The 19,914-nt window shown below is 30.1% G+C and overlaps 6 protein-coding genes across 7 annotated transcripts; 4 read left to right on the plus strand and 2 right to left on the minus strand.

Moving 5' to 3' along the window:
• Nucleotides 1-270: 270 nt before the first annotated feature.
• LOC145749635 (uncharacterized) lies at nt 271-3,691 on the plus strand. Its single transcript, XM_082565462.1, has one exon. The coding sequence runs from the start codon at nt 306-308 to the stop codon at nt 2,793-2,795; it is 2,490 nt and encodes an 829-aa protein (XP_082421588.1). The 5' UTR covers nt 271-305; the 3' UTR covers nt 2,796-3,691.
• A 659-nt stretch (nt 3,692-4,350) lies between these two features.
• LOC145749664 (ADP-ribosylation factor 2-like) lies at nt 4,351-5,358 on the plus strand. The gene is made up of 2 exons (XM_082565495.1): nt 4,351-4,596; nt 4,699-5,358. The coding sequence occupies exons 1-2, from the start codon at nt 4,441-4,443 to the stop codon at nt 4,987-4,989; spliced, it is 447 nt and encodes a 148-aa protein (XP_082421621.1). The 5' UTR covers nt 4,351-4,440; the 3' UTR covers nt 4,990-5,358.
• A 223-nt stretch (nt 5,359-5,581) lies between these two features.
• LOC145749654 (oxidized purine nucleoside triphosphate hydrolase-like) lies at nt 5,582-6,451 on the plus strand. Its single transcript, XM_082565484.1, has one exon. It carries the CDS (start codon nt 5,686-5,688, stop codon nt 6,241-6,243), a length of 558 nt encoding a protein of 185 aa, XP_082421610.1. The 5' UTR covers nt 5,582-5,685; the 3' UTR covers nt 6,244-6,451.
• Nucleotides 6,452-6,498: 47 nt separating this feature from the next.
• LOC145749644 (phosphatidylinositol N-acetylglucosaminyltransferase subunit A-like) lies at nt 6,499-9,850 on the plus strand. Its single transcript, XM_082565471.1, has 9 exons — nt 6,499-6,633; nt 6,782-6,936; nt 7,174-7,399; nt 7,684-7,834; nt 8,161-8,326; nt 8,602-8,715; nt 8,939-9,110; nt 9,262-9,364; nt 9,664-9,850. The coding sequence occupies exons 1-9, from the start codon at nt 6,526-6,528 to the stop codon at nt 9,750-9,752; spliced, it is 1,284 nt and encodes a 427-aa protein (XP_082421597.1). The 5' UTR covers nt 6,499-6,525; the 3' UTR covers nt 9,753-9,850.
• LOC145749612 (sorting nexin-25-like) lies at nt 9,173-18,620 on the minus strand. Of its 2 annotated transcripts, XM_082565440.1 has the most exons (19): nt 17,875-18,620; nt 17,545-17,720; nt 16,854-17,040; nt 16,661-16,754; nt 16,240-16,322; nt 16,086-16,152; nt 15,788-15,892; nt 15,247-15,441; nt 14,085-14,223; nt 13,822-13,943; nt 13,317-13,464; nt 12,619-12,755; nt 12,274-12,399; nt 11,785-12,011; nt 11,217-11,354; nt 10,223-10,349; nt 9,989-10,144; nt 9,845-9,920; nt 9,173-9,518 (listed from the first exon to the last, which is right to left on the minus strand). In XM_082565440.1, exons 1-18 carry the CDS (start codon nt 18,618-18,620, stop codon nt 9,855-9,857), a joined length of 3,039 nt encoding a protein of 1,012 aa, XP_082421566.1. In that variant the 3' UTR covers nt 9,173-9,518; nt 9,845-9,854. The 2 variants fall into 2 exon arrangements, with proteins under 2 accessions (XP_082421566.1, XP_082421558.1); XM_082565432.1 differs by having other exon boundaries at nt 9,173-9,920.
• Nucleotides 18,621-18,679: 59 nt separating this feature from the next.
• Nucleotides 18,680-19,592, minus strand: LOC145749673 (uncharacterized). Its single transcript, XM_082565505.1, has 3 exons — nt 19,522-19,592; nt 19,323-19,442; nt 18,680-18,833 (listed from the first exon to the last, which is right to left on the minus strand). The coding sequence occupies exons 1-3, from the start codon at nt 19,557-19,559 to the stop codon at nt 18,680-18,682; spliced, it is 312 nt and encodes a 103-aa protein (XP_082421631.1). The 5' UTR covers nt 19,560-19,592.
• Between the last annotated feature and the right edge of the window lie 322 nt (nt 19,593-19,914).

A 19,914-nucleotide genomic window follows, 5' to 3' on the forward strand; every position in this document is an offset into this window, starting at 1 on the left:
TTTCGAGTTTTAATTTTTTCCTTTGTGACGCCACTGGACGTGGTTTGCGTCACGAAACTAGAGTATCGTATTGGATCGGTGCCGACTTACATTCCAAAGTTGTTGTTTTCGTTTAAAAGTTTAGTAGTCGACTATGCGTAGACTACGAAAGCAATTAAAGTGTAATTATTATTAAGTTCAAGAAAAATGGAGATTTTATTTTGAAAAAATCTACTATTTTACCTATAAAAATACAATTTTTTTATTCATGTATCAGTATATTTATTTTTATAGGTGGTTTAGCTCAAGCTGTATAAAGTTAGGTTATGGATTTGATCTATGTGCTTTGTTTTATTTTTTATTTGATTCGAAATTGCCATGGACAACTACCTGAGGTTATACTTAATCAATGTCGTGGTGAAAGCTGTTCTATATTTTCACACGATCGTCGAAACAAAAGTATAATCAATAACATAACCTGCCAAATTGAAAATAAATCATGTTTTAATATACCCGAAAGGCAGCACACTTTAGCTAGTATAAGTCCACCACTTTTAAAAAAAAAACGCCGAAATTGGTATTTGTTTAAAGAAGGAATCAAACAAAAAATAGCCCTAAATTTTTCTTGGTCACCAAACAAGGATTCTTCTGTCGAAGGATTAAGAGGATATCGAATAAATGTTTTAAAAAAGGGTGCTATACCAGATTTGGGCTTTGAGAGATCTTTATATTATTGCCTTTACACAAACATTAGTTTTTTTTCCTTCGATTTTAATGCTGAGTTTTTTTATGATTGTTTTGGAAAAAAGGAAAAAAATCAAATTTTTCCAGGGGATCTATTTAGAGTTACAGTCTACAGCATTCCGTACCCACCTACTGGATATGATCGCTTTACTATTCCAACAAGCTCGATGGAAATCATAATTCCTAGATGCAGCGATGAAGACCAATTGTTTAACGTATCTTCATGTGTTGCAAAAAGACGATTTGTAATAGAATTGAACCATATTGATTGTACAAGTCGCACTGCTAGTTTTTTCTACAATGTTCCTGAACAATATGGTGACAGTGCTATTATATTTTTTGCCGAATCATCTGGAAGTTCTATTTTACGTCTTAGGGAGCAAAATCTAACTTCAGATAACTTTATATTTTATTTGAATAAATCGTTTTTCTTTAACACTACGTACAACATTTTGGTTTGGGGAAATGAAACTGGTAACTCTAAACGACAAACTTTAAAGTTTAATTTTACAGAATGTATTCCACAAAAAATTCTACTCCATAAAGAAAAAAGTGACTTTACAACTACTAAGCTTACTATTTTACTAGTTTGTTTAATAATCCTAGTTATTATCATGGGCCTATTTATGTATGGTCTTTTTAAATTTGAATGGAATTTAAAAAAGTTAATTAAAAAAATTTGCTGTTGTTTTAACTCTGAAAAAAACAACAAAAACTATATAAATGCCTTGTCCAATACTAACACTAACACCAAGTTTCCAAATGTTTCGAAGTCAGTTAAAGATGATGGGCCAATGAAGGTGTATATTGTCCACGTAGCAGATAATGAAAAGCACAAAGGAGTGGTACTTAGGTTTGCCACATTTCTACAACATGACCTTGGTTTTGATGTGATTATTGATCTTTGGAATGACTTAGAAGTAAGCAAGGATATTACTTTATGGATGCAGGGCTCTATTGACCAAGCCCAAAAAATTATTGTTATTTGGTCACCAGAGGCAAACTTAAGATGGCAAGATAATTCTGAAACTCTAAAACGCGATATGTTTTCGCCTGTTGTGCGGCACATTAAAAAAGACTTGTTCCTAAACAAAAATTGTGACAAATATTTTTTTACTTATTTCCCTTACTGTAATGAACTGGATATCCCGGTTGAGTTTCGATCTGATTATAATATTGCGAACCGTACTTTTCTTTTAATGGAACAATTTGAGCGTCTCTATTTCCTGTTAAGTGACATAGAAAAGTTTGGGCCTGGCGAGGATAAAATACAGAAAAAGGCAAGGTTTGATAGTTATTATGACCCTGCTATCAACATTTATGGCTTAACTTTAAAACAAGCCATTGAAGACATTGATCATGAAGAAGAAGTTAAGGATATCAAAGCATCGATTGCACCAACAAGTAAAGAAAGTTTATCAACCCCTATTGAAATGATTAGCATTGACTTTGTACCACCTCAAATGCTTGCGAATAAAGAAAAAATTGAACAAAAACAAACAACTGCAGAAAGCAACAAGCAACCCATTGTTATTCCACATAAAGAAAAACCACTTCAACAGCAACTACGACAACCTCAAGAATCTGATGATTTTATTCCCAGCTTAGAACCTGCAATTGAATTTAGTTGCACGCCAGAGCCTAGCTTTGAAAATCCACCAAGGCAAGTTTATAATGCCCAACAACACAGAAATGCATCCATAAAACAACCTACAGAACACACAGATGGGCCTACGAGCAGCGAATTTTTTTCCGAAGCAGATCTTAATCCCAATTACCAGAGAGAACCTCACAATGAAGAATTTTGGAAGAGCCAACATTTGCCTATTGGTTATAAGTCTTCGTACAATAAGTTTCCATCCTACGGTGACAAAAGACCAAGTTACGAAAACATGAACACACTTGTATCGAATAGTATAGAAGATAACAGTTTACAATATCAATATACACCACCACCCCCACCACAGCAAATTAATTTGCCATATAAACCGCCCGTTGCTCTTGTGCCAATTGATATGGTAAGCGATCCGTTGAAATCACTGTCTTACCTCAATGACGCACGAGAAACTTAATTTTCTTAAAGTTAACTCCTTTTTAGAGATTAAACAAGTGCATATTTGCATTTTAATTGTTATGTTGTTTTATATTTCCATTAGTTAAACTGCCTTATACCCTAAAATGTTCATTTAGTCAATTTTCCATTATTTCAAACTGCCATAATTTGTATATTTTTTTTTGTTGGTGTATTATTAACAATCATGATGTATTTTTTCCTTTTGTTTGCTAGGAGATTAAGTGCCATAGTGTAAGTAGTTCAAACTTGCAATAGTGTTAAATGTAAAATTATGTGAAATATTTTTAAAACTTGCCATTTAGTAGTCAAATTTTTTTTTTTTCATTGTACAAGTACTAGTAGTAGTATCAAATTTGTTTTTAATTTAAATGTACTAAGTAGCTTTTTATGTGTTTTATAAAATGTTTTATTGTTTAAAAATTTGAAATTAACCTACCTTATCATTATGTGTCTGTAAAAATATTATTTTTTAAAAATTTTAATCATGAATTTGTGCCAATTATTTCACAAACTGTAAAATTTTGATCAATATTTTTTTAATTATTTTCCTCTTTCCTTTCATTGTTGAAATTTGATGATGCCATTATAATTTTCGATAAGTAGTTTTTCTTGTTTCGATTAATAAATACTCTTTAAGTTTGTTTATCGCATTTTTCCTTGAAATTTCCCCGCGATTTTCTTAATTTGGTCTCGAAATTTAACGCATAGCCATTGGGCATTTACAACATTTAATAACTTTCGTATGCATTTCATTGATATTCAAAAAAACACAATATTTTAATTATATTTTCTGTCAGTAAAGTCATGAATTCATTAGTCATCATAAATTCTCATTATTAATTACCTCTTTTTAATAAGTAAAGGGAAAATTAAATCGTATTATCTATATGTATGTGCACGTTTTCTTGCGCAATAATTTCTTACGTTAAATACATCGAAAATTAGTAAAACGCCGTTATTTTGTAACCACAAACAAGTCAGATACAAAATTCTACAAAAACAACAAAGTGGGCATGCTTAGAAATGATATACTAGTTATTTTTTGACTTTTTTTTGGCATTTTTGTAAAGAAAAGCAACCAGAAAATTTCTACGCGTTTAGAAATAGGTTTAATTATTATAACCAGATTAGTATTTAAATTTGAACAAATTTGTTAAAAAAAGTTATTTAAACATTACAAAAAAACATATTATATTTAAAAAAATGTAAACTAAAATCTGCTTTTTAAATAAGGATAAAAATTGTAACCTGACACAAAATAAACGTCATACTACTATCAGTGATCACGAGAGGGAGTAAAGGGCAATTTAAACAATTCGTCACGTATGACGTAATCACAAGCCAACTTTTATTCATTGTGAAATAAATTGGGATTGGGCCGTTATTTTAAAATCAGAGTAATTCTTTTTAAAAAGATAACGTTAATTAGAAAATTAAAAGTACAAAAGTTTATTTGTTAAAAAAAAAATTGGCTTTTTGTGATTATATTGTTGTCTAAAAATGATTTAATTCTGCTTCAACTAAATCTCTCACGCACTGGCAGTCCAACAGTCTAAACTGATATATTTACTAAACAAACTTAATTTCTTTTGTAGGAGATTATTTAGCTATTTTTAATTAGGAGGCAAAGTTATTTTCCAACCATGGGAAGTGCATTTTCAAAGTTGTTTGACAGTCTTTTTGGCAAAAAAGAAATGCGAATTTTAATGGTGGGGTTAGATGCTGCCGGAAAAACGACAATCCTCTACAAACTAAAGCTTGGGGAAATTGTGACGACTATTCCAACTATTGGGTTTAACGTAGAAACAGTCGAATACAAAAACATCACTTTTACAGTATGGGACGTCGGCGGTCAAGACAAAATTAGACCCTTATGGAGACATTATTTTCAAAATACACAGGGCTTAATTTTCGTTGTGGACAGCAATGATAGAGATCGTGTAATGGAAGCAAAAGAAGAATTAAACCGAATCATAAGCAACGACGAGCTCCGCGATGCTGTTGTTCTTGTATTTGCCAACAAACAGGATCTACCTAATGCAATGCCGACTGCTGAATTATCTGAAAAGCTAGGATTGAGCAATATGAAGCGAAACCAATGGTATATTCAATCTACTTGTGCAACCACTGGAGATGGTCTTTACGAGGGATTGGATTGGCTTTCCAATACACTCAAAAATGTGAATAAATAAGTTTTTATTGATATAGATTGGTTGTGTTTTTAATGCAGTTTTCTTGGAATATTTATGTATCTGGAAAAACATTTTTAGCTTTTTCACCCATTCCTTAAATTAACAAAAATTGCAATTTTTATTATTAAAATTATTCCTAAATGCAAATTTGCGAAATATCATTTGAGTGAAAAATTTAATGCGCACTGCACTATATTTAGTTTTCTTAGCATCTTTTTTGCTTTAATGAAATTTAAAGTTTATAAAAACTATGAATTACACTGAACAATACTAATAACATAGTTTGCATTTAAAAATTTTAAACTTTTCTTATATCAGTTACTTGAATTCATTTATAATCTGTCAACAATTTTATTTATAAAACAATACTGCTGAAAAAATATATTTTTATTTATATTTTAAATATAATCAACATTAAGTAGCAATTTTATAAAAAAACGAGGTGCTAGCGATTCAATGAACTTTAAAAAAAATTAAATATAATTATTTATTTTGATTTTTTTACTAAATTTTATCATTTTTAGGATTTAAACACTATGTATATCAATTGCTTCATTGTAATTTTGTTTTGTATATAGACCTTATAACTCATATTAATAAATAGGAAATATTTTAAACCAAATATGTGTTTTTGATTTTTCTGTTTTAATACATTCAAGGTTCCAGTATTTTTATAAGGAAAAAGGGGTGAAAAATATGAAATATATTAGGTGCACACTAGTGCAAATACTAAAGGGTGACCAAATACTGCTGGGCAAAAAAAGACGAGGTTTCGGAGTGAATAAATGGAATGGATTTGGTGGAAAATTACAAAAAAATGAATCGGTAAAATGTGCAGCTGCTAGAGAGGTGTTAGAAGAATGTAATTTACAAGTTAACGAAAAAGATTTGCTTCAAATTGGAATTCTAATGTTTGAGGTAGTCGAACGAAACTTAATGATCGAGATTAATATTTTTAAGACAACTAAATTTTCTGGAGAACCTCAAGAATCTGAAGAAATGACTCCAAAATGGTTTCAAAGAAAGACTATTCCTTATTCAGAAATGTGGGCAGATGACATACATTGGTACCCTTTTATATTCGAAAATCAATCCTTTTTTGGCTACACTAAGTTCACGATGGAAAATGTCATGCTGTACAAAAATTTCAAAATAGTAAATGACGTGATTGACATGAACAGGTTAAAAAAGAAATTTATTGAAGACTTTGATGACAAATTTGAAGATACTACCACTTTAAGGAATGACAGCTAATTTGAATAAATAAGATATATATGAAAACACTTTTAATTGGTGCACTGCCAAGTGTTTTATTAGCTGCTACATAACTCTACAATAATCTAGTATATATTTAAATTTTATATGGGCCATTTTTTATAATTTTTGTTTTTATCTGTATGCTTATTTTTATTCACTGTATGCCTACTTTTATTTCTCAAAATACAATCCAATTGTTATGCTGCTAACCAGACCTTTTAACCATTCAAAAACTTTTACTATTTAGTTTTTTTACGATAAGTGCTTGTATAAATTAGAATGAAACATGTTGTTGCCATGGTTTCGGACTTTTTTTACCCAAATGTTGGTGGTGTAGAGAATCATATTTATCAGTTGGCTCAATGTATATTAGCAAGGGGTCATAAGGTAAATTGTTAAACTAGGATAATCATTATTTAAATATTTATTTGTAAAAACTTAGATAAAAAAATATATGCTATGCACTAAAGCTTAAGCTATTCTACTGAAACTAGCTTATAGGTATTAGCAATAATTTGTATTGTTTTTTGACCAGGTTATTATTATTACTCATGCATACAAGGACAAAAATGGTCTGCACTTTTTTAAAGGACCATCAACAGAAATGTTGAAAGTCTACTACCTACCTCTTATTGTGTTTTACAATCAATGTGTGTTACCAACTATCTTATGCACTTTACCATTATTCAGGTAATGCACCCCTTTATATATAATATATAAAACTAAATCAGTTCTGTTTTAGTATGTGGCCTACCTAGTTTAAATGTGTCCTATCTAAGTAAGAGTATATTTATAGTAAGCTATGTAATATAAGACATAATTTTGTAGGCCACAAGTCTTTGATACTAAAACCTTATTCTATAAATACCAACCAAGAAAATGAATCAAAAAATGGCTGTCAACTAAATGTATTATCTTTATTTGTAGAACAATTTTTCAACATGAAAAGATAACTATTGTACACGGCCATTCTTCCTTTTCTACACTAGCACATGAAGCAATGTTCCATGCAAAAACTATGGGAATACGAACTGTTTTTACTGATCATTCTTTATTTGGCTTTGCTGATGCTAGCTCGATAATTACGAATAAAATATTGGAACTGTCACTGGCTGATGTTAACAATGCAATATGTGTATCACATACTAGTAAGGTAAACCCTTGTAAAACAAATAGCCCTTTGCATATCACTTTAAGGCAATAGATTTTATTTATTTTATTGAAGCAAAGTGTGTCGTTGTGATGTGTTTGAGCTATTAGTAAACACTTGGCCTTAGAGTGAATAGTATGGCATTGGTGCAGCACAAATTAAAAACCTTGTAGACCAATGCCAAGACGGCTAAACAAAACAAAATGTATTATAAGTAACATTTATAAAATGTGATGTTTTTGTGCCTAACTTTTTTTACTAAAAAAATTGCTCTTTTTTATTTATAGGAGAACACAGTTTTAAGAGCAAACCTTAAGCCTCCTGATGTTTTCGTAATTCCAAATGCGATTGATCCATCAGAGTTTAAACCAAACCGAAAATTTTACAACCCAAACAACTTAAATATCATTGTAATGAGTAGACTTGTGTATCGAAAAGGTTAGAAGAACAACTTGAACATTAGAAAATACCTAACAAACTAATTCCAATTTTAGTGGCATGTGTTGTGGACAGAACACTTTGCTACACTACATGAAGTCAGGGGTTTAATCCCCGCTGTTTTTATGCTGTAGCACCCTTGAGTAAGGCGCTATAAACAGAATAAACTCCTGCTGAGCCAGCACATAATCAGCAGCACAATTGTTGCCCAATTATATATTATAATATCCCAAAGTGCCAAAGGCAACTAAAGACTGGGTTGGGGTAACTCTAACTGTAATTGATTATGTAAAAAAATTTAAACAACTAGTTTTATCTATATTTAGGTATGGATTTACTAGCAGGGATTATACCAATTATTTGTAAACATCACCAAAATGTTAACTTTATAATTGGTGGTGATGGACCAAAAAGATTATTGTTGGAAGAGATGAGAGAAAATAATCAACTTCATGACAGAGTCACTTTCCTGGGAGCTTTATCGCATAAAGAGTAAATTTAAAGAGTTTATATGTTAACTCAGATATTTTAAAAAATAATTATGCTGCTGATTGAGTCTTGGCTCAGCAGAAGTTTATATCGTTTATAGCTCCTTACTAAAGAGCGCTACAGCATAAAATCAGTGGGGATCAAACCAAGGACCTCATGTGGTGAAGCTAAGTGTTCTGACTACTACATCATTAGATTTTTAAATTTATTTTTTAAAGCATTATTCAAAGTTTGAACTTTGCAAAATCAAGTCATCAACATTTTTATTTTTGTTTCAGTGTCCCAAAAGTATTAAATAAAGGAGATATCTTTATCAACACTTCCTTAACTGAAGCTTTCTGTATGGCGATAGTGGAGGCTGCATGTTGTGGATTACAAGTAGTCAGCACTAAGTAAAAATTGTTGGTTTTTGAAGTTGTTTGGTGAAACAAAATAGGCAAAATGTTTCAAAAATAACAACTTAATATTATTCGTATAAATTTGTAAAATGTTTGAAAAAACTTTCCAAATTTGAGAATTTTAAAAGTTTTTTATTGTGATTTAGGATGACTTTTTTGTATTTTGAAGCCTTATACCCCAGATCCAATTTTCAAAATTTTTCCTGTTTGATTACAGTGTAGGTGGAATCCCTGAAGTGCTACCAAACGACCTTATATTCTTAGCCCAACCAAATATTCCCGATTTGGTGGAAGCATTAGAGAACGTTATAATGAAAATCAAATTAAAACAAGTTTTATCCCGTACGCAAATCCATGATAGAGTAGCACCTTTATATACATGGCCAAAGGTACTCTTTGTTTAAATTAAATATAGTAAATCAAATAATATTTTGAAAGTTAATAAAGTATATCAACTATAGGAAAGTCTTTTTTTATTGCAACTATATGTACACACAATTAAAATCGAAATTTAATAATTGTCCTTAAATTCAATTTCAGGTTGCAAAAAGGACAGAGAACGTTTACAACAAAATAATGAAGCAAAAACCATTAACTTTACACACAAGATTACATAAATTCAATAACTGTGGCCCCATAGTAGGTAAGCATCTATATATAAGAAGCTAAGTGGACGATATGTCTAATTTAAAGAGCTACAAAATAAATAAAACTTCCGCTTGTGATTCCCGCGAGCGAATTTTTGGTGGAGAGTTGCAACCGTATTATGACAATTAAAATGCCGACTATAGGGCAGACTAGTAATAAAAAAAAAATCATGCTTATTTAGTATATATATTACTTAGCCAAGTATATATATAGTTTTTAATTATAAATACAGATAAGGTATTGGCCAGTGGGAAAAATGGACCATAAATCAAGCTTAAAAAAACTTGTTTTTAGGTACATTGTTCATGATCCTTATAATCATAAACGAACTTATCTTCAAGGTTTTTGAATGGTTTAAACCAAGTGAAAAACCAAAGTGTTAAACCAATTTGAATTGGCCCACTATATGTTACACATCAGTTTAATATGCAGATTTTTATGTTTTTATTTATTCGAAGAAATTAAATAAACCCACTGTGAAGTTTTTAGTTGTTTTTGTTGTCTTTTAAAATCTCAGGGAATAACTCTTCCATTCCTTCAGCTAATAAAGTCTAAAAAAATTTTTACAAAATTAAATGACAAAAATAACAAATAATAATTTTAAGTATATTTTACTTACATAAAATAAATGTTTGTTGAGCTTTTTATCTTGAAGAGCGTGAAAAACTTTAAGGATTCCTCTTCTTCCATTTTCCTGGCCCACAAGTCCGTTTAAAGCTTCCGGAATATTCTGGAGAAGTTTTACCTGTAGCTCCAGCTTGGTTTGAAGTTTTTCCTTTAGAAATTAAAAAATTCCAACACATTTTAAACATAGTTATAGAAATAATAAAAAAAAAAAAAAAAGGTTTTTTACGTCTTCAGTTCTTTGTGGTGGAGTTTCAGCAAGTTTTCCATTAGGCCACATCGAAGAAAGAAAAGTTTGGAGGTAAAACACCATCATCGGTTCAGATACCAGCCAAGCACATGTTTCACGAACTTGCCTGAATATTTAAATGTGGTTTATTTAACAGTGTAGTTAACTTGGCAGCGTAATGTGGAGTTTAAAACACTTGGCTTTACTTAAAAGTTTCTGGGTTTGATTTTCATTGGTTTTATGCTGTAGCGCCCTTGAGTAAGGTAGCGCCCTTGTACTTACTTTTTTGAGCACAAAACAATAAGCATTTTAATTATCGGGCAGTTTTAATTATATATAGTGTTCTAAACTGCCAAAGCAACTCGGTAAGAGTAACAAAAGTTATTTTTGGGCTATGAAAACTTTAGAACATAAGGTAAAAAAAACACAGAAAAATGGTTTGGAAAAAAATGACATTCGTTAAGTGGTTGTAATAGGCTTAATATTGTAGGTAAGTGTTTAGGAACAAAATTACTTTTTATACAATCATGCTACTTCATAAAAAAAACTCCATAAAGTTAATTAAACAAAAAACTTAAAGTTTAATTAATAAAAATAACCATACAAACAAATATTGAAAAAATCACAAAATTTTTAGTGACCTATCGTTTCTTATATCTGTTTTTTATAGATTTTGTAAGTGAATTAGATATTAATTAAGGTAGGGAGAAATATTAAACTAATATTTGATTTAAGGTTTGGTTTAAAAGGGTCACTTAATTAATGAGTAAATATTGACATTATCATCAAATAATATATGTGAATTATTTTACTTAGAATTGCATACTAATGCTAAAATTAGAATAAACAACATTATATTGACTATATTTATTATATAAAAATATAAATTTTTTTTCAATAAAAAATATTTAGATTCTAGATTTTGTTTTTTTGTAGACTATTATGTATTACAGTCCTATGTACATTAAAAGCAACGTTTAAGTAGATAACTAACCTGTCGATGGTTCTTCCAAATGCAACCCTCACAAAAACAATTAAACTTTGTCTTAAGAATCTGAACAGGCCTTGAAGTTCAAAGATTTCACCAATAAGTAAATACAAGGGGGCAGCAACTGAATCTTTCTCATATGAACTAAAATAAAATAACATTTTTTTGTATTAGATTTTTTACAATAACAAAAAAACTTTTTTGTTTATTTTTATCCCTGATGTGAAAAAGTCAAATGCACAAACTAAACATAGAGTTACAACAGTTACCTTGACCCAGTCTCGAGTTGGTTATAGCAGTTTGGGATATTATTGATTATTATAGGTATAAACTTTTACTTAGCCAAAACTAACTGGCAGGTTAATGTGCATTGTTATCTATAATATCCCAAACAAGGCAACTCAGGACTGGGTTAGGGCGGCAAATTTTTACTCTATGTTAAGGCTGTAAAATCAACTTTTCCACTCTTAAGAATAAAAAAAAAGGACTATTGTATTCCTTACAATAATACTTTTTCAACCCTAAAAAATAAAAAATTTTTGTAGAAATGTAATTCAAAAATTAAACTACAAACTTTTCATCATCTTCCGACATAATTTCCAAAGTTCCTTCTTCCGTCATTTGTCTTTCAACTCTATCCATTAAATCCTTAGGAATTCTTTTCAAGAATCCTCCAAGTTTAGACGGAAAATTAATAGATGCAGTTGCTGTTTGTTCGTTGTCTGTATTTGAGAAATCTGTTATATCTGGACCAGGACTGAGGAAGCAGTAAACAATCTGACTACATCTTAAAATATCATCCTAAAAATTAAAAAAATGAAGGATTATTTTTTGATTTATTTTGTTAAGTTAGAATAGAAATGTAAATTTTTAAGTATCTTTATGATTTTTAGCACAGTGGTGTAGTGGTTAGAACACTTGGCTTTACCACATGGGGACCTGGGTTCAATCCTCACTACTCTCATGCTGTAGCGCCACAGAGTAAGGCACAACGTTTCATGTTTGATAACTTATAAAAAAATAACTTTTAGAAAAAATCACAAAAAAAAACCTTTTTACAAACCTTTAATATATCTTGGAGATATTCATTTAAAGTTTGTTTAGAATCTTGTATAAATTTATCAGTAAGACCACGTAATCGAAACATTGGCAACTTTGGAAGTTTGACTTTTTTCATCCATTGACTGCACTGTTAAAATATAAAATATTTTACTATCAACTTGAGACTGGGTCAGGGTACAAATGTTACTCTTTGTTTAGGCCATAATATTGAATTTCACACATCAAAGATAAATTTATACAAATAAGCCACTGGCAGCGTGGTGTAGTAGTCGTAACACTTGCTACACTACATAGGCAACTCGAGACTGAGTTGGGGTAACAAATGTTACTTTAAAAAAATGTTTACCTCTTTCAAGCTTTGATGTAGTGCGTGAAATTCATTTAAAGTTTTAGTGACGACCCAACCAGCTACATCATCGTTACTTTCATAAAATGGAACTCCCGAGCATTGCACTATCACTGTATATATTAGAGTGGCTGGTCCTGTGGAAATTTATTGTTAATAGTTAATTATTGATAGGAGAAACGTAAAGTAGGGCAAAAAATGAGCAAGGACTGTAAGATAGCGTGGTAAGAACACTTGCTACACCACATGAGGTCGTGGGTTCAATTTCCACTGCTCTCATGCTGTACCGCCCTTGAGTAAGGCTTTATAAACTGTATAAACTCCTGCTGAGCCAGCACTTAATCAGCACCTAAATTAATTAGCAATTAAAATCTCTATAATATTCCAAACTGCCAAAGACAACTCGAGACTGGGTCAGAGTAACTGATTTTACTCTATGTTTGGGTCGCGCATTTGACTTTCCCACATCGAGGATAAAGATATTTACAAAAAAAATGTTAAAAAGGATAACAAGCAAGTATCATAAAGTATAAGTAATAATTAGCAAGGATCATAAAGAATGTAGGAGAAATCGCTGAGAAAAGTACAAGTAATCAATTTTATCAAACTTTAAAATAATGAAATAACTATGTCACAAATTTTCACACACCTTTCTTAAATTAAAATACAAAAAAATTAAAATATAAAAAAATGCCTACCGTCTTCGTGAGAGTCAACGACATCCCCAACAGAAGCATTCCACTTTCCCATACTATCCCACCAAGCATTTGTCCGTTCCATGTGTAGTTGTTGTTTCCATTTAGCTTGTTGAAGAACAATAATCTCACAGGTAAGTTGCTCAATAACCTTAATTTTAATAAATTTTATATTTTTTTGTTATAAATGTTATACTAGTTTTTTTATATTACAATTAGCAATTTAATGCAAATAACTATACACTTATTACAGTCTGTGTAGAATAAATACAATCAAACATAAAACACACTGGTTAAAAAACTAAGAAATCAGTAAAGCTTTAGGAAGGGGGTCAATTGAAACACAAAATATGCAACAAAACTTGCTACCGCATGAAGCGCCTTGATTGACCTATTTAATAATATTTTTACCACCACCAAAGCAAAGCACAACATTTTTTTTTAACAGACTTTCAAAAACAAGATTTAAAAAGTTTTTGGAAATAATTTTTTTCACAACAAAACCTACCTTTGGATCGATCTTGGGGGTTCCCCTTAAACTTTCAAGTACTTGAGCTTTGTACTCGAGTTTTTCCTCAATGAATCTCAAACGCTTGAGTGAAGCGTCTACCGAGCCTTCACTCCCAAAAGCTAAGTTAAAAAAATTGAAAAGTTATAAAAAATGTAAAAAAGAAAAAATGGTACAACGTAAAACAAGGTACCATGTAAAAAAATGGTAACAATGTAAATGTTTCATTCTAATTCAATATTAAAAAATAAAGAGTATTTTACCAGCTTTCGAAAATTCTTCTTTGTCAAGGATTTTATTTTGTTCAATATTTTGATCGATCATCTCAGGTAGAAGTTGAAAGGTGTAAATATCACTCACCATGAACGAAGGATAATGATCTTTTTCAAGAATTTCAAACACCTAAGTAACAAAACAAACTAATTACGATCAACATGTACTTTTTAAATGTCTGGAAAAAGTTGTTGGTTAAAATAATATTTGAAAATTCAAGTTATTTATTAAGTTATAATATTGTCAAAATCATTAATTTGCCAGTAATATGAAAAAATGCTTTAATATTAGATTAGAAGCAAAAATATTGAGGTAATAAGCCATTTCAAACTGCATATTATTAAAAACACTATATTTTTGGCACTTTTTTGTTTTTTTTTATTCTTGATATAAGAAGACCAACACTATGGACTAGTTATAAGGTAACATTTGTTACACCAATCCAGTCACAAGTTGTCGAAAGCAGTTTGAAATATTTTTGATTATATTTACTAGGGATGGGCCAATATTTTAATACTCGTCGAGCATTTTTAAGTTCTCGGACGCCGAGTATTAATTTGTTATTCAAGATCGTATACGATTTCCTAAACATAAAAAAACATATGATGCTAATAATTTAAAATCTACTCTCAATTATATCATGTTGTTAAAAAAAAAAAAATTATTGCGCAATAAATACACTTTTTACTTGGTAAAATTTTACGCATAATAAATTTGAGACTTTTACATTTTCGTTTGGACTTAAAATGATATTGCTATCAGCGGTAAGTAGTTTTGCCAACGTTAAACACTTTATAATCCATAAGTGTTTTTTAGCAAATTTTGCAGTTTAAAATTATGCGGGAAAGATTCTCGTGAACAGTTATATTCTTTTAAATGACGTCATAACCGAGTACTCAGCATGTCAAAAAACTCGGGCTCGTCGAATCCGAGTAATTTGGATTTCAGCCCATCCCTAAATTATTTACTCGATAATTAAATGTTCAATTTGGTTTTTAGCTAAGCAGGGTTTACAATGTGTATAGCGCTGTACTGAACTCAAATGCAGTACAGCATTAAATCAGCCGGAATTGAACCCAGAACCACTGAAAAACTAACACAAAACATATAAAGTCATAATGCTATTAGTCTCAAAGATAGTGTATGAGTTACCTGCTTTTGTATGTGGTAAAAATCAGTTGGTGATTTATTGCCGAGCATACATTCCTGCATTCCTTTCAGAACAAGTTTATCTATTTCAACTGGAATTAAATCCATTGAACTTTGTAAAATATAGGTCTGGTAAGTATGTGTTACAACTTTTGCCATATCTTTACTTGAAGGATTGATTGATTTGATCATTTCAACCTGTAGTTAATTATAATATTGACACAGTTTATCATATTTCAGGAAACAGGAAAATGATAATAAATAGCTAATTTGGAGCCAGCTTTATGTGTGTAAAAACACATGCATGGGCTTATATTGAACATTTTTTATCTAATATGAAGGCTATATAAAACTACAATATATATATCCTTGGCCTATGTGATATTTTGTTTGGTATGTAAGTTTTTTGTGATTACGTTACATACATTATAACGCTAGTAACTAAAGTAAGTAAAAATACATTACTTAAATTTAAAAATACTTAATAACTTAAGATAATTAAAGTATTTTACAACAACTCAAATAAAACAATTTTTTCACGAACCTCGTTCCAGAATTTTAGTAGCGATCCCTTTCCAACTTTTTTAAGATATTTTAAGAAAAAACTTCTGGCAATAGATGACTCCATTATTGCATTAAACGACAGAGGCTACAAAAGTAAATTAAAAAATGAAAAAAAAATACCAGTAAGCCAAACGTTAAATTAAATAAAATTTTTTAGTAGTGAAACTAAATAAATGAAAATGATTACAATTTTAGGTATTTAGTTTGCGAAATTTAATCATTAACTATTTTGATGTTTGAATTACCTAATTCTTATGACTGTTTATTATATATTTTACCTGATTTTCAGTGGCTATGTTGTTATCAGAATTTGAGGCAGTTTTATAATCACCCCCTCCCAAAAGTCTACAAACAATTTAATAAATATTTAGTTTAACTATATTTCAAGTTGACATATTTTTAAAGTTGATAATATCAAATTTTAAGGTCTACCTGATTTTTTTTTCACATTGTTGTTTTGCTACTTGGCACTGGTTGAGATATCGCTTTAAATCTCTGTTGATCAGCAGTTCACCCTGTTTAAAAACAAAATGTCGATAATTATCAAATTTAGCAGTTTAATTAGCGAGCAATTATAATTCTTAATATCTATAATATCCCAAACTGCCACAAGCAACTTAAGACTTGTCCAGGGTAACTGTTGTTACTCTATGTTTAGATTGCGTGTTAGACTTTTCAACAACAAGGATAAAAATATATAGAAACAGAAACTTTATTATTAAGATCCTGATAAATATTCAATGATTTGTAAATGCACAACAAACATTTAATTAATATGCATCCATATATATATTGTCTAAGCTCTTTGTATATAGATTACATATATTTTAAAATACAATAATTTTTTGTATACCTTGTCCATGCTTCTTGCTTTTCCTGCTTTGCTCTGGTCTTTCTTTATACTACTAATAGTGGTGGCATGTATTATCTCCGTCATTATTCGATATCTGCAAATTAAAAGTTGTCACAATTAGAATTTAGCAAACAACTTTAATATTTGGTAGGTAAATCACTTATATCTAAAAACATTTTTTTGGTATTTTTACCTTATTTCTCCTAACACTTCGACATTTTTACATTCATTAATGATTTTAATGAAATCCTCATAAGTGGCAGCATAGGCATAAGCCCTGCTCTGTTCTTCATGCAAATGTTCTCTCTTTTGTAGATAGGCTAACATGGTCTGGTTAATGTAATCAGGTTCACACATACCATCAACCATGGGAAGAAGGGCTAAAGAGTTTGAAATATTGTCAGTAAAGTTAAACAATTTTTATTGTCATAATATGGTTACAACTCTTACCTTATATTTGCTGGTAGTAATTTAACCACCTGCCACAAACGGCAATTTTATTTAATTTGTAGTCTTATAAATTAGACGTTAATATATATCGTCCACTCAAATTTTACATAGACTAAAGAAGGTATATAGACTAATAGGTAGTTTTTTTAAACAACATTTTTGGTTAGGTAGACATTAATTGTTGCTGTTTTTGTGCATGTTTTTAAATTTAACTTATTTTGAAAAAATTTTGATATAAAAATTTCTAATAACATTCGAAATGGTTTAATATTTTAAAAGCAGCCAAAACCAACTTTTTTTTGTGTTCTTTTGCCATATTAATAGCAACTTAATAATAACTGGTCAAAAGGATAAAAATATAGCCCATAGGTTATAAATAAGTAGGAGTAACCAAAAAAAACTTATTAACGTAGTAACAAAATATAAGCATTTACCTAGACCAGCAAAGACTTCGCGAAGTATAAATCTAAGACTTGAAATTCTGGCAGATTCTGGAGGAAGGGTAAGAATAAGAATATAATCACTAATATGCCTCAAGTAAGTTAGTTCAGTGTTTTTATCTCTAAGACAAGGATGAAGCGCAAAAGCTGGTTTTTTATCTGTTTTATCTCTAAAAATATTAGAAAAAATTAATTTAAAATCATAATCATTGTTACTTACAACTAAAAGCAATTGTTATTACATAAAAAAACATACCAAAGCTTATAAAAAAAAGGTAAAAACGTACCTGCTAAAAATTAAAAAAAAAAAAAATTTTTACTTACATTTTAGAAGTTTGTTTCAGTTCTTCAAAATGCTTTAAAGTGCATTTCACACATCGATTCATCACCAAATTAACAGTGTCGACCTTTGACAATCTCTCGGAAAATGCTTTAACAATATCCCAGTAATCTGCTCTTAACATTTTGTGAAAATTACCGCGGTCCGAGCTCACTTTGCTATACCACGTTTCCACATAATCTCTGTATGTGTACTCAAATATTCTGTGCATGATTTCGTCGATACTTTGTGACACACAAAATGTGGAAGCTGTGTTGTAGGCTGTTGGACCATAAGCACTGGTCAACATTTCTGCTGGTGTTTGACCATATGGTCGGATGGTTTCGTATATCCCCTGGTTCGGGCGCAGTGCACCATTACTGCTAAAAACCGGGTGTTTTTGGAACGAAACAATAGAAGATTTTTCTATTTTAAAGATTGCTTTTTTAGCAAAGTTAAGCAAACCAGTATTTAACTGATTTAACCATTGTTTTAAAATAAAACTATTATTTGCTACGGCCTGTCTATCACCATTATTTTGGCTCGGTTTCACAAATTTAAAATCGTTTTTCTCTAAATAATCAAGCGATTTAATGACGATAAAAATACCAAGTAGGCTTCCCAAAATGATTGCAAGTAAAGTGGTTAACATATTTACAATGGTTATAATTATAGTAGGTTTTGCTACTCCAATTCCAATTAACAACACCAGACATGTTATGCCAAAAATTCGTTGGCGTAGTGCAGACATTTTAGATTGTTTGTGAGTTTTTTAAATTGTTTTTTTTTTATAGAAATTCGGGGAAAGTTTTAATCCCGCTTTGGCTTGCGGGGTATATCCTCGGTGTAAGCGGAATAAACAAAGAGAAATAAAATAACATGGACCATAGCAACTGCTGTTAGTGCAGATGGAACAATGCTGTCATCGTGTGACCAACCAAAGTAATCTTCGTATAAATATCTCCTAAGAAAAATTTTTTTTTTTGTATATATCTTTATCCTTGATGTGGAAAATTCGAATGCGCGACTTAAACATAAAGTAACATCAGTTACTCCAACCCAGTCTCGAGTTGCCTGTGGCAGTTTGGGATATTATAAAGATTATAATTGCCCGATAGTTATGCCGATGATAAAGTGCTGGCTCAGCAGAAGTTTTACAGCGCCTTACTCAAGGGCGCTACAGCATGAGAGCAGTGGGGATTAAACCCCTAGTGGTGGTGTAGCAAGTGTTCTTTTCACTACACCATCCTGCCGGTTAAAAATTAAAATGTTTTTTACACCCTTTTAAATTTCTTATGTACCTAAACATGTAAATTAAAAAAACAACCAAAACAAAAATAAATTTTAAACATTTTAATACATAAACTCCTTTTTTGCTTATTTTTATTTCTTGAAGTAAACAAGCAAAATTAAAACTGAAGAAATTATAATTTGAACGAATAACTTTGCTTACTTTGATAAAAAATATGATGAAATAGGAAATGTGACCATCATAAAAGTATAAAACAAAAACTTGACGACTGTACCAGTTGAAATAAAAGGTTCATCAGTTATAGGACGTAAGTTATCATCTCTGAAATCAATATTTTAAAATCAGTAAAATGGCCTTTTAATTATAAAATCATAAAAAAATTAATTTAAAATTGTCTAACCTTCTAGGTAGATTGCGTTGCCTAAGATCAGTCGACATTATTTCATTTAAAATAAACAATTATAAAACTTCTAAAAACAATATTTGCAAATAAAAAATTTTCTCTAAATATTGGTCTGATCAACGCGTTAGCCTATTTTCTATTATAAAAAAGGTTTAAATACAACAAACCTAGCTCTCAACCAACCCAATTTATTTATTAAATCATATTTATTTCTACATAAACACGTGCTTTACTTTCCAACTAAACTAATTAATTTTCGTTAAATATTTTGCTGAGCAATCTGCTGAATAATGTTTTTATTCGTCATGTGCTTTTCTGCAGGGTTGTCAAGTTATTTTTCATAAAATTAAATTTTTTTTTAAATGCTATAAAGTCTGTAGTATTTTTTAC

The sequence above is a fragment of the Corella eumyota genome, chromosome 1 (genome assembly GCF_963082875.1).
Source record: "Corella eumyota chromosome 1, kaCorEumy4.1, whole genome shotgun sequence".
In the NCBI taxonomy this organism is placed as follows: Eukaryota; Metazoa; Chordata; class Ascidiacea; order Phlebobranchia; family Corellidae; genus Corella; species Corella eumyota.